We start from the raw sequence: 13559 nt of genomic DNA on the forward strand, positions 1-13559 counted from the left end.
GGATATTTGGTGTTTGTAATAGCTTTGGCTCATCCTTGTACGTAACTGCGAAACCAAAATGTTCCCAAATTGGAGACTTCAATGAAGCTGGAGGATTTTCGAGATCAACTTTATCTGCGTTCGCCATTTCGACAGTTCCTCAAATTACTGACTAAATTTGAACGCATCCTGTGACCAGCTCTCATAGTATGCCTCTCCTCCAATGAAATGACTTGGTCGCTCTATGACGCATTGAACCCAATGTGAGCTAGTGATGGGAATTCTGGCTCGGCTCACCAAGAAGAGCCGGCTCTTTCGGCTCCCAAACGGCTCTTCAGTTTACCACATATTATACCTTTTTATAATTAAATCAAATGTAGCCCTGTTTTGACTAATGATTTATATGTGTACACATATATCACTTAAATTATTCAATACATCCTTTGAAGTATTCAAAAGTAAAAATAACATGTTTAATATAAATGATTTGCTGTGGCCAATTGTTTTCATTGCATTTACAGACCCGTGTAACTCTCTGATACCACACAATGAATGCACTGACTTGCTTGTAGAACCACGCTACACAAAGCAGATAGCAACACCTATGAAAACTTAAGCATAGACATTTAAAAAAGGGGCTACTGTATCGACATTTTAAAATTATATTTAAAGAAAAGGCCCTGACAAAACAGCAGGGCTCTATTTCAGTATTAACTATAGAAAAAAAGACAGCAACAGCTGACATCAAATCTTTGCTGAGCCTAAGGATAATCATAAATAAATAACATAGTGAAAATAAATATATTGGAATGCTCAGTACAGCAGCATCCAACAGTCTCTAATCCTTGGATATTACATGTGACTGCATGCATGCACAGAGCAGCTGTAGCGCAGATATCATCATCTTCATCATCATTCTGTCTTGTATTACTTAACAAAGAAAAAAGCCGGCTCCTGTCGTTCACTTAAAAGAGCCGGCTCTTTGAGCCGACACATCACTAATGTGAGCAAATTACTCTGAATGCTGCGACGCAGCACCTGAGATTACTTTTTACGTTTAACGTTATATTCGTTCGGAACACACGTGTGAATTTCGGCACGGGTACATATACCGTTACACCCCTACTACATATACAAACGTACCTTCTTATTTAACACGGTATATTCTTTGTAATACCAAATACAGGATGTGTGGGGAATCACATACTAATTTACTGCATACTATATTCTCAATCTGATTGTACTGCATATTTAATTAGCGATGAAGTATTCCATTACCATCAGCGAACTCTTCACCCTGGAGTAAACTCATGCGATACGTCTTATCTGCATTACATGACTACCACAACGTTACGGTCCAAGCTACCATTAATGGAATATTTTTGAAAATTGACATCGCCCTTCCCGCTCAATTTAATATTTTCCAAGGCTGATTATGAAATAATATGCCTCGTAGTCTGTCATTGAACAGTCTAAAGAGCTGCAGTGCATTCTGGGGCAGTTATGTTTGTTTAGTCCAGTAAGAGACTCATATGGGGCTTTCACACCCACACGGTTCCAGGGCCGGTTCGTAGCTAGAGCCTGAAAAGCACAGTTTTTTCCTGTTCACACCGCAGCGGAGCCGCCTCTAAGCTCCGGAATCCGGTTCGTTTCAAGCACCAAAACATTGTCGGTCTCGAAGCAAGAACCGCATACGTCGGAGGGGGACGAGATTAACCTGAGCTAACAGTTAAAGACGAGTACGGCAAATAAAACTTGTAACAAGCAGTAGCGCTGAGCAAAATGACTAGAATGCAACCACACACTTATAAAAAAAAAAACACTTTATAAAGTCAGGCAACACTAACCAGGCTTTGTGTGATTCTGTTTATTTGTACCTTACTTTGACCAGCCGTTCGCTGTCATTGATCATTGTGGAGAGAGGCAGACGTTTTGTTTTGTATTATAGCAGCTATCAGATGGAATCAATACATGGGCTGCACAGGTTGTCATGTCCGACTATCACAAGTAGAATCATAATGAAAAATACGCCGGTAAAATGTGCCTGTAGAAAACGGCTTATGCCACAATAGGATAGCAACAAGTAGTCAAGATATTCAGTTTAGCTTCGGTTGCTATGCTAACATCACCCATTTTATACCAGAGAAACTTTCATAACAGCGTTTTGATGCCAAACAGCGTCGATTCAGACTGACACACATTCACTTATGGGGAATTGGGGATATGTATCAGCTGCTTGTGTGAGTCGGACAGTGAATACTTTAGAGCGGCCGCTGCAGTGTGAGCTAACCGGGAGCTAACGGGAGAATAAACTCCAGTGGACGAGCAGCACTGCAGCGGTCGGTAAATGCTGCAGAAACACATTAATAAACAATGAACCACGGCACTCTGGAGCAAAGTATATGGTTGGAGAAGTCGTTATTTAATTTAATCTGGCTTTGTGTGATTAAAAGCAACACGATCATCGACCCGACGCAGTCCCCCATTGTTGTAGTGAGCGTTGTAACGCCGTTGGGGAGAAAATCCAAAACGTAAACGGCGTCGGCAGCAGCGGCAGCACCAGTCGAGCTCTGGGCGGTGTGAACAAAACGGGGGCTGAAAAGAAAAACCGGTTCCGAACCAGAAAAGCTCTAGCACGGAGCTAGAATGGGAACCGCGTTGCTGTGAAAGGGTCAATACTGAGTAATTCTTGATGTGCTATGTATCCAAACATTTCTTCAGTACTCAACCCACATACTATAGAGTCGGACCACACTACCTACTCCATTTTACATGACACAAACTAGCAATAGCATATTAGTGTGCAGACCTTTGTTGTGTGACGCTTTGGTCACTGGAAACGACACCTCTCTGCGGTTGATCTGTATGAGGAGTATGTTCCAAACAACCCGTTTTTAGGAACATACTATATTTCTCATACTAGAAATATGTTCTACCGGCAACATACTGATCAAAAAGTAAATATTTTGGCAGTTTCATGCAGTGTAATTTATTTAATTGAGGGCTTGGTATTGTATGGGGTAAGACCTGATTTTCTCCATCAAGACATGTTAGCTGGCTAGCCCATATAAACTGACTTTAATTAGTATTTAAAACGAATACAAATACTACATTTTTGCACTAAAACAGATCATAATGTGCTAGCTTCTTCTGTTTACATATAATTAGGCTTCTACAAAGCATAGCACTGTGTTCTTTTTTTACTTTAGGAAGTAATTCTACTTTTAACTGCTGGTTTAATTTGCTGCTTGCTTGTTTTGTTCAGCGCTGGTGGTTACGAGTGCAGTGGCCGGCTTCGCCATGGCTCCAGTGCCATTTGACCCTCTGCTCTTCTTCGTGTCCTCTCTGGGAATAGGCCTCGCTTCTTGTACTGCCAACACAATCAACCAGGTCAGTTACCCTCAGAGGGAGGTCACACAAGGCCATGCATGTTTATGTCCGTATACGAGTTTGTTTTGTTTTGGCTCTTTGCACATCACACGTAGGCCTAAACACAAGTCCTCGATAATGTGTGGAATATCGTTTACTTTTCACTGTTTGACCTTGAAGTGTTATCAAAGACTCTTAGTCACACTGTCATGAATACGTTTCAGAAGGATGGGACTACCTGCAGGAGTATGTAATAAACCAGCAATAGTGTAAACAAAAGAACGAAAGCGTGACTTGCGTAATTGTTTCAAGAATCGCAGTAAAAAGTGCAGATGTTTCTGCTTAATAATCTGCTTATTTTTAAAGTACCAATTTCCTTTTTGGAGGAAAGTAACGAGGAATTGTCTCAGAGCTGGCAAGATATCTGTTGGTCTTTATAATAATCAATTTTTTCTGACATGTTATACAAAGAAGAAAAGAGCTTGTTGACAGACACACATGTGCAGCTTTTCTCATAGTGATGCCTCTGTTCTGGAAAACCATCACCAGCACATCCCCCTTTTTGACCCGTTTTACATTCCTCTTGTGCTACGTATCTTACAAATGCATCGCACGGACTGCAATGCTGTTATTATTTCCTTGCTGAAAGCTTTTTTCGAAGCTATAAACAAAGGTGAGCTCGTGTGCAGAGACACTTAGAATGCCTGGAATAAGTGGAGCCTAGCGTTGACGTTAGAGATAGGGATTTGCTCGGTGACTCAGGAATATTAGTATAATGGGTGACCTTTCCCTCAGCCTTAGATTGAACTCTTCTTAATAGTGTTTTTAGTCTATAATTTAGCAAAGGCCCTTATTACACTGCAGGTTCCTGCCCTGAGGGCCGAAGCCCCGCCTACTTCTTACCCTCAACGTTCCAACTGCTGCAAAGTCAAATAAACTTTGTTTAGAAGTGACACTGATCACCATAGTCCTGAACTTGCATTCTGTATCACAACTATAATCTGTCCCCCCCCCCCCTGCGTCATCTACTGGAGTTTGGATATGAATGTGCTAATGTTTACACAGTTCATTTTTTGTTTTTCCCCGAGTAGTGTCAGTCAGACTGTCGCCCAGGTTAAAGTTGTATTGTTTCTTCAGTGGCTTGAACCAGAGCCGCGCTCCAACTCCTCTGTGCAGCTCTACCTCACACTGAGCAGGTGTGTACATATCATTCAGGTATTTGAGAAATGTTCCCCTCCTCATGCTGCCTAGAGTATTGCAGACTCCAGCTCTAAGACGCTGAGTGATGTAAGAGGGGTCTGCCTCTGAGTGTACCCTGGGTGTCCCTTTATCTGCGGGCCCACCCTCACATCAGTACTGTCAGTCTTCATTTTCTCCAGCCCGAGGTTAGGTTATGACATGGCTTCGTATTTCATTGGAACATTGTTGTTTGCCTTTCAGTGCCTCTCTCGGCTTCCTCCGGTCAGGTTCAGTTTCAAACCTACAGTGAAGGTGAAGCGCGGGCTAAGGTGAATTTCAGAGCCCACATTCTAGTTGCAAATTCGATAAGTGTGTTAAAAATGACAGGAAATACTTACACTCAGGGTGTCCATCAATTTGGAAATGCTGGAACAGTTTTTTTGAGGGGGTCTCTACTCAGGGCCTTCCAATCTCTGTACTCCCAAAGCGAGAGCTGTGTCCGGGTCCTCGGCAGTAAGTCGGACCCATTTCCGGTGAGGGTTGGCCTCCGCCAGGGCTGCGCTTTGTCACCAATCCTGTTTGTAATATACATGGATCGGATTTCGAGTCGTGGGGGAGGGGGTCTGCAGTTCGGTGGACTAAGGATTGCACCACTGCTTTTTGCAGATGATGTGGTTCTGATGGCTTCATCGGTCTGCGACCTTCAGCACTCACTGGATCGGTTCGCAACCGAGTGTGAAGCGGCTGGGATGAGGATCAGCACCTCCAAATCTGAGGCCATGGTTCTCAGCAGGAAACCGATGGACTGTCCACTCCAAGTAGGGAATGAGTCCTTACCCCAAGTGAAGGAGTTCAAGTATCTCGAGGTCTTGTTCTCGAGTGAGGGAACAATGGAGCGTGAGATGGGCCGGAGAATCGGAGCAGCGGGAGCGGTACTGCAGTCGCTTTACCGCACCGTTGTGACGAAAAGGGAGCTGAGCCAGAAGGCAAAGCTCTCTGTCTACCGGGCCATTTTCGTTCCTACCCTCACCTATGGTCATGAAGGATGGGTCATGACCGAAAGAACGAGATCGCGGATACAAGCGGCCGAGATGGGTTTTCTCCGCCGGGTGGCTGGTGTCTCCCTTAGGGATAAGGTGAGAAGTTCGGTCATCAGGGAGGGACTCGGAGTTGAGCCGCTCCTCCTTCGCGTCGAAAGGAGCCAGTTGAGGTGGTTCGGGCACCTAGTTAGGATGCCAACTGGGCGCCTCCCTAGGGAGGTGTTCCAGGCACGTCCAGCTGGGAAGAGACCAAGGGGTAGACCTAGGACCAGGTGGAGGGATTATATCTCTTCGCTGGCCTGGGAGCGCCTTGGGATCCCCCAGTCAGAGCTGGTTGATGTCGCCAGGGAAAAGAACGTTTGGGGCTCTCTGCTGGAACTGCTACCCCCGCGACCCGACCACGGATAAGCGGGAGAAGATGGATGGATGGATGGATGGATGGATGGAACAGTTTCTATCTTTTCCAGGCCTTTTGCAAAAGCCACATTTTTTTCATCAATTTAAATTGAAGCAGAATTTGGATGAATAAATTAAAATTAAGCAGGCTTTAATTATTGTTTTTACCTTCTTGCTGTGTCACTTTTCAAGGTCTATTTTAAAACCATATACACTCTAATAGCATTTTGTATCTCTTTAGTTATACAACCGGAGTACACCAGTATTGCATTTTTAGTAAGAAGTCATGAAAAGTTGATATTTGATTGTATAAATGGACCCTCCAGATTGTAAAGATATCAATGGACAAGGTTATTGATGTCCAACAAATGTGTTCATCTTGCAATATGCATACGTGTAAAAAGATCTCTCTGGTATGATGTATGGAATTTTGGGAATGTTTTACAAGGTTTCTGTAGATAAATATACAATGAATAATAAAGAGATCCAGGTGGAATATTACTTCAACACTTCCTTCCGTTAGCACACATGGCCTTGTGTGTGCATTAGCTGGAAATGCATCAGTGTTGCTGTGTTTGAGGCTCCTTTTTGTGCCTTAGTCAGATTAATTTAGATCCCTCATCCCTGATTCTCTGTTGGGACATTTAGCGTGTCATCAGTCTTAATTGGCAGGACTTGGAGATGGGATTATTGTTTCAGAGATATTAGCCACCTGTCTTTCAGTGAGGCTGACTTTGAAGCATGTTAGTTGTGCGAGGGCACATTTTAAGGTGTTTACCGCTAGGATAAACATCATTAGGAAGGTACACTTACTTGTATTTGGTAGTGTCTCCATTTGCTTGTCTGGTATGAAAAGTATGTGCCTTTGTACAAACCAAGCAGTGGTTATTGGTGTTTTGTTTTGTTTGTCATTTTCAGCAGTATAATTATACACACAGAGGCACAGGGGATGTCGTGTGTGACAGATAATTGCCACTCTGGCGGCACTTTGCACTTCTTTGCAATGGGTTAACACACTGTCGGCTCTTGTGTCAAAGACACACCCTCATCTGTGTGTAACTGATATCACCGCTTCGGTTATCTGTTTGTTTTTCATAATCCTGAAAAGAAAAAGTAGAATGCAGAAAAAGAACATCACTCCTTTGGATCTGCTGCCAAAGGTTTTTTTAATTATTTTTCTTTGCATTCTCTTTCATCTTATAAAAGTGGAGCTTCGTGTGGTTAGTTGTGATCAAAGCTATATGTTTTTTTTGTTTGCTTGATAGTCAAAGTAGAGAAAGACCCTTCTGAAAACCACATCCTTGAGATTCTCCTGGTCTTAATCCCTTAATGCCCGGCATCTAAAGAGGCAGAAGATGGCGCACTTTTGTGACCAAACAACTGCCACACTACCTTGATGTAAGAAGGAAAATGCCTTAAGGGAGAGGAAAATGCTTTGGCTTGTGGAAGTGGCCGTCGGACCTTCTGTGGAGCTGTCAGAAGCCAAGGCTGCTCTTTGTCCCACTGGAAAGGGCCCGTAGGGCAAACAGACATTTTGTGGTTTCCTTTAAAATGTTACTCTATTTAGGAAACTGACGGAAGGGTGTAAGCACTTGGAGTCACGTAACAATGGCATTTCACCGTCTCGTGTTTCTCACCACAGACTAAATACTTAATGCTGTCATGTCTGTCTTACAATCACAGACGAGTCAGCTCGGACACACAGGGATGTAATTATCTGAGCTTCCCGTTCAAGTATCTCGCACAGGTTGGCAATTATAAACTTTTCTTGACATGTTATTTTTTGCTTACACCTCTGTTGTGCTTAGACTACCACTAAAACATGTACAAATGTTGCGCTCAAAATACTAACACTGTAGAAGGGCTGCAACTCATGATCATTTTTATTATCCATTAATCTGCGGATCGTTATTTCGATTATTTGGATAATCGTTTTGTCCTTAAATGTCAGAAAATAATGGGAAGATTTCTATCCTAGATTTCATAAGTTTGAGTCGATGTCTTATTTGGACATTTTTAATAAAATGATTAAAGATTCTACAAATATTTGGTGATTATTTCTCTGTCAATCAAGTAATCCATTGGTCATGTTTTTGTTTTAACTCGACCTACTCTGACTGAAATAGCTCAGCGGTCTCAAGGTCTTACCAAAAGTGTTCCTACATGGTTCCTTCCTTTACTGTTGGATCGCGTCCCGACTAGCTTTAGTATAAAACTACTGGATGATCCGGTCTTCAGGACCCTTGGGCCCCACACCAGGCCTCCGCAGGTGTTCCAGCCGTCATCACCTCCCAGTCTGGCCACTACTTCAGCTAATTGGATAATTGGGTCAGAACAGAGTTTGGGCCTGGAGCCTCAAAGACCCCAGGGAAGTCTAAGGTCCCCAGCAATGTAAACAAGACCTGATACGGCCTTTCGCTGTCAAACACAAACAGCTCGCTTATTTTGACAGCGGCTTTAGTGTAAGTCACACCAAGTCAGCGCGCGTGTGTTTGTTTTGATGAAAATTCAAGACTGCTTGTTTTGTGGCTGCATTTGTGACCGTGACACTGAGTTTGCTTTTGTGTCTGTGTCTCTCCTGTGGTGAGCTGTCTGAGGCTGGCACGCATAAGCGAGCCCCCACAAGCCCCCGACCCATCCACTCCACGCCCTTCTCTCGGTCCTGTGCAGGCATGCATTATTTACCCTCCTGCACGCATCTTGGTCAGCTCCTTAGGGTATGAAATTAAATTAAATTAAATGAAAATGTGCCTTTTTAAAAGATCAATGAATCATCAAGGTCAAATACAAGTGTTTTGTTCTCTGAATGTAAACTCAGTTGGGTGCGTGAAGGCAGAGTAAGCCCTTTTTGTAGCACACCAAAGCTCAATAAAAACATTTTATACATAATTTCTGAAGCTACATGTTAAATCATTTACTCATCAGAATCATGGAAAAGGTTTCAAATTGATAGGACTAAAATGATATGTGTCTCTTAATACCCAAAGCAAAGCCATCAGATAAAGCCACTGTATTATATGTTTTACTATACTTCAAGTTCTTCACAATCTAATGATATCTCTGCATACTATTTCAAGGACATGCTTTAACAATGCCGGCTGACACATGGAGGTCAGACTGGTGAGCTGACACCTGAAATGTGATGTTAATTGAGCCTGGAAATTCCCTCCTGTTTTAATAGCTGTCAGAGTTAACGAGATGGCAACACGCTAACCCAAATCTCTTTTAATGCCACTATTATTTCTGCACATTAACGCATGCTGTGGTATGAAGCACCCTATTTTTTTATCCCTGTCGCGGCTATATTGTGGGCAAACATTTTTTTCCAATCAAACATTTCTGTTGATAAAAAGTATGAAGTACTTTTTGAGGAGATAACGCACATTAGAACATTATTCTGTAAGGAGCAGTACTGATGCAAATATCCAGACTGGTGTTGGTGAAACTCTTTGACTTTTAGTGGCCATGAAGTGATCAAACATGTCAACATACATTTAAAAAACAAAACAAAAAAAAAACCAGCTAAGAATCAGTATGGATATTTAAAGGATTCCACCAATCACAGTTTTCTTAAATTGTCTGCTTTGTATTATCTTCCTCTGCATTTAACACAAATATAATGATCATCCATCCTACATTGATGCCTGCCGTCTTGACTACACCGATATGTTTTCTGACTGATTCGGACAGACTCCAGATGTAGATATTATAGCAGCGCAGTAGGTGGTAGAAGTCTCCCTCAGGCTGGGTTGGCTGCGGAATTGCTGCGCCCCAACAGTCAAGGCTGCCACACCAATTTTCGAGGATGGGGCTCCTCATTGTAGTTTTAAAGCACCTCACATAACATGGTACCTCTTTAGAGGATCATTAGTTGTAACAAGACCGCCTAGCTGCTAAAACCCACCAACCATTGTGCCCTTCAAAGAAAATGAAACCCTTCCACCACTGGATTTGTGTCTGTTCCCTGCTGGGAAGTAGCGACAGGAGATATGCTTTCAAACGGTTGCTACAGAATACCTCCAGCATGATGACATTGCCATCCTTTTTTAGGCAATTTATTTTCATTCTGCTTGAGAATTACCTCCCAACGTTCTCATACCAGAGTCCATTTGATGAGTTGCATTGGATACCTTCAAACAAACCCTATATTGTGGGTGTACTGTATTTGTTTTTCTTGTCTGGAAAGCTTCAACAGTATCATAAGACAGATGGAGTTGTAAAAGTATCAGTGCTTGTCATATTAGTTCCACTGGCTATGGACAGTAATTGATTGTTCAAAAGTGCTTTTGTCTTTCAAAGGATTATGTTTTGGCCATTTTTTCTAGGGTGCTTTTTTGAGTTAACGGTGAACACAAATCGGCTTAGCCAAATCGGTAATTAAACAAAAAAGAGGTCCCTTCCTTAGCGCAGATGCTGCTCTTAAGATCTTGTTTTCCAGCTTACTTAAAACAAAAGAGCAAGCTGAGCTTTGACATTGATAGTTTAGAGTTTTTTAGTTTTGAGTGGCCTCCACCAAGCTGTTGGTTCAGCCTGGGAGAAGGAATGGAAATTCCTTTTTTAATTGCCTAGCAAGATGTCACGAAGGGGACGCGATGGATGTCTCCCTTTCTGTGCTGGATTAAAATAAATATTTAACTAGACAGTCCTGTTTAATAGTTAATTTCTTTAAAGGCTTTTGTCTTTGTCAACCACGGGGTGCCAATCCATTTCAAACTGTACAAATGGTTCTCTTTCAGCCTCATACGGCAGACAGATGCTTTCCTCTGATAGAGACATGAAGGGTAAATCCATCTATTATATGCCCCCAAGATAAAGCCTGAGGGAGCAGATACTGTTGCCAGACAACGTGTTAGTTAGTTAGTAGGCATTGATACAAAGATGTGGATATGCTGGTTTCCAAATGTGTATTATATTTATTGTGTGTGTGTGTTTTAATGTACCTTTCTTTAAAAATAATTTGGCATCAGTGTTGCAATTGAAACAGTTGTTTGTCTTTTAGCCAAGTCTGTTCTTTACACGAGCATAATGTGTTAGAACCAAAGTGGTACTGGTTCTGATGGTGAAGTCCTGGTTCTGATATCAATGTTTAATCTTAAACAAACATTACAGTTGTGTCAAATGATACACTATATAATACTTTAAGTTAAAGCTCAGTATTTAAAAACTGGAAGTTATACCTTGAATACTATAACATTTTACTATTTATAAGGCCAACTATAAGGACGGCTTAAAACGGTGAAATGCCATTTTCTTATTTTATAAGATGAGAGCTGTATCATTCTGAAACTAAAGTGTACTGGTTGTCAACCCTCTGAAATAGCAGTGCATAAAAGCAAGTTTTGGTTGTAAATATTTATTCTTATTCCATGAAAGTGATTATGGCCCCCAACTTCCCCTTCTTCCTTTCACATAAGATAACTTAAGCTAGCATTTAAGAATATAAAAGGCAATACTACAAATGCATTGGTACACTTTTCCTTTTTGTTTGTGTCTTACAGAGTATTAAATGAGTACAAGACATAAAACATATATTGCTGTACATAACATTTTTCACTTCTATCGATTTCTTTATCCTAGTACACTCGAGCCTTTACATACATACACAGGCAGTCCTTACTTCAAAAGAAGAGGAAACATGGCCTCTAATTGACTCCAACATGTCGTCGTCTTTTTTGAAGCTCAAACTTACTGCTCACACGCAAGGGTTCTCTCCGAGCTTTCAATGCCACAGCTTGTTTGGGAAAACACACATCGCCACAATAGAGCTGCCGTCACCCCAGGGCATGAACATGACTGACTGATGGGCAGGTGGAGCCACTCCTCTCCACCTCCCTGATTAGCCTTTAGTTTTTCACAAAACACTGTGATTATGGGCTTCGGCGTCCAACAAGGCAACCTGAAGACACCTTTGAGGGTTGAGTCAGAAGTGGGGGGGAAACCACCCACGTGAGCACTGTCTGGCACCAATGAACCTTTCTACACCTCACGCTGCATTTGGCAGTGGCTGACCTCACGCAAGCTGAGTAAATGTTGTTTCATCAACTGGAACACGCCACCTGATGTATTTTCTTCTCCCGTACTTGTTCATGCTTGTGGTTGTCGTTCTTGCAGGTACAAAGTGGAGTGTGAATATTTATGGTCAATGGGTTAGGACCTCATATTTTAGAATTTCTCTTAGAAACACGTTTCTTAACTACTTGTAGTGAAAGCAGCTTCTGTGGGTGCTGTCAGTGTCCCAGTGTTAGTTTCCTTAGACCATTCTGGACCTGCGCTCCCACTGAAGCAGATAGTGACATGTCAGCACCTCCCACATGCATTGTTGAGGTATCAGTGAATGGAGACAGTCAGTGTAGAGGCCCCCGTATGTCTAGAGGACAAATGGTTCATCTGACAGTAGTGTCACACAAAAACATTAAGGAGAAGAACGACGGTTTCAAAAGCTTTGGAAACCTCACTTTGATTTGATTTAAAGGGCTGTGATGCATGTATTTAATATTATTGATACATACGGATGTTGTGTGATGATCCCTGATTAGCATAAACTGATTAATTAACTTCCATTAGCTACTATTAATACAATACAAGTATCAAATATTTAGAAACATTGACTCTTCACTTTGCTCGTGGGTCATGGACTTCCTGACTGACAGACCACAGCAAGTCAGAGTCGGTAAGCACCCATCATCCCCCCTTATACTAAACACAGGAACCCCACAAGCTTGTGTGCTTAGTCCCATGCTCTTCACACTCTTTACCAGCGACTGCACCCCCATCCACACCTCTAACTCCATAGTAGAATTTGCAGACGACACCACAGTAGTCGGTCTTATTACAGACAATAAGGAGACAGCCTACAGGCTCGAGGTGGAACATCTGACTGACTGGTGTAAGGAACACAACCTTGTCCTTAACACCTCCAAAACTAAGGAGCTCATTGTTGATTTCAGGAGGACAAAAAAGGAAGTCCATCTCCCCCTCCACATCCATGGAGAAGCAGTGGAGAGCGTGGAAGACCTACGGTTCCTTGGAGTCAACATCTCCAATAAATTAACATGGACCGCAAACCTGGTGAAAAAGGCAGAGACTGTTTTTCCTGAGGAAACTAAGACAGGCCAGGCTTCCACAAAAACTGCTGGTAAACTTCTATCGGTCGACCATTGAAAGCACCCTGTCCAGCTGCATAACTGTGTGGTACACCAGCTGCACAGCCGCAGAGCGGAGGGACCTGCAACGGGTGGTGAAGGCTGCTCAGCGCATCGTTGGGACTGAGCTGCCCAACCTTGATAACATCTACAAAAGTCGACTGCAGAAGAAAGCCAGCAGTATCATCAGAGACATCACACACCCCGGCCACTCACTGTTCGAACCGCTGCCATCCGGCAGACGGTTCAGGTCAATAAAAGCCCGCACCAACAGACTGAAGAACAGCTTCTTCCCCAGAGCTGTGGCCTCCATCACTCCCATCCCTGTCCAACCACAAAACGCACTATAACATGCACACATACAAACACACTACTTCCCATCAAAGACTGCAGCCTAAAATACCATGTTATTTATTTTTATTTTTATTAAGTATCAACTGATATATATATATAT

General features: G+C 42.5%; 1 protein-coding gene across 1 annotated transcript in view; it reads left to right on the forward strand.

The window, feature by feature from the left end:
* Window positions 1-13559, forward strand: part of cox10 (cytochrome c oxidase assembly factor heme A:farnesyltransferase COX10) — a 43434-nt gene that overhangs the window by 2897 nt on the left and 26978 nt on the right. The window contains exon 4 of the mRNA XM_034107974.2: window positions 3245-3369. Within this exon, the coding sequence (XP_033963865.1) occupies window positions 3245-3369 (125 nt within the window). The remainder of the gene's footprint in view (window positions 1-3244; window positions 3370-13559) is intronic.

The sequence above is a fragment of the Pseudochaenichthys georgianus genome, chromosome 19 (genome assembly GCF_902827115.2).
Source record: "Pseudochaenichthys georgianus chromosome 19, fPseGeo1.2, whole genome shotgun sequence".
NCBI classification, from domain to species: domain Eukaryota; kingdom Metazoa; phylum Chordata; class Actinopteri; order Perciformes; family Channichthyidae; genus Pseudochaenichthys; species Pseudochaenichthys georgianus.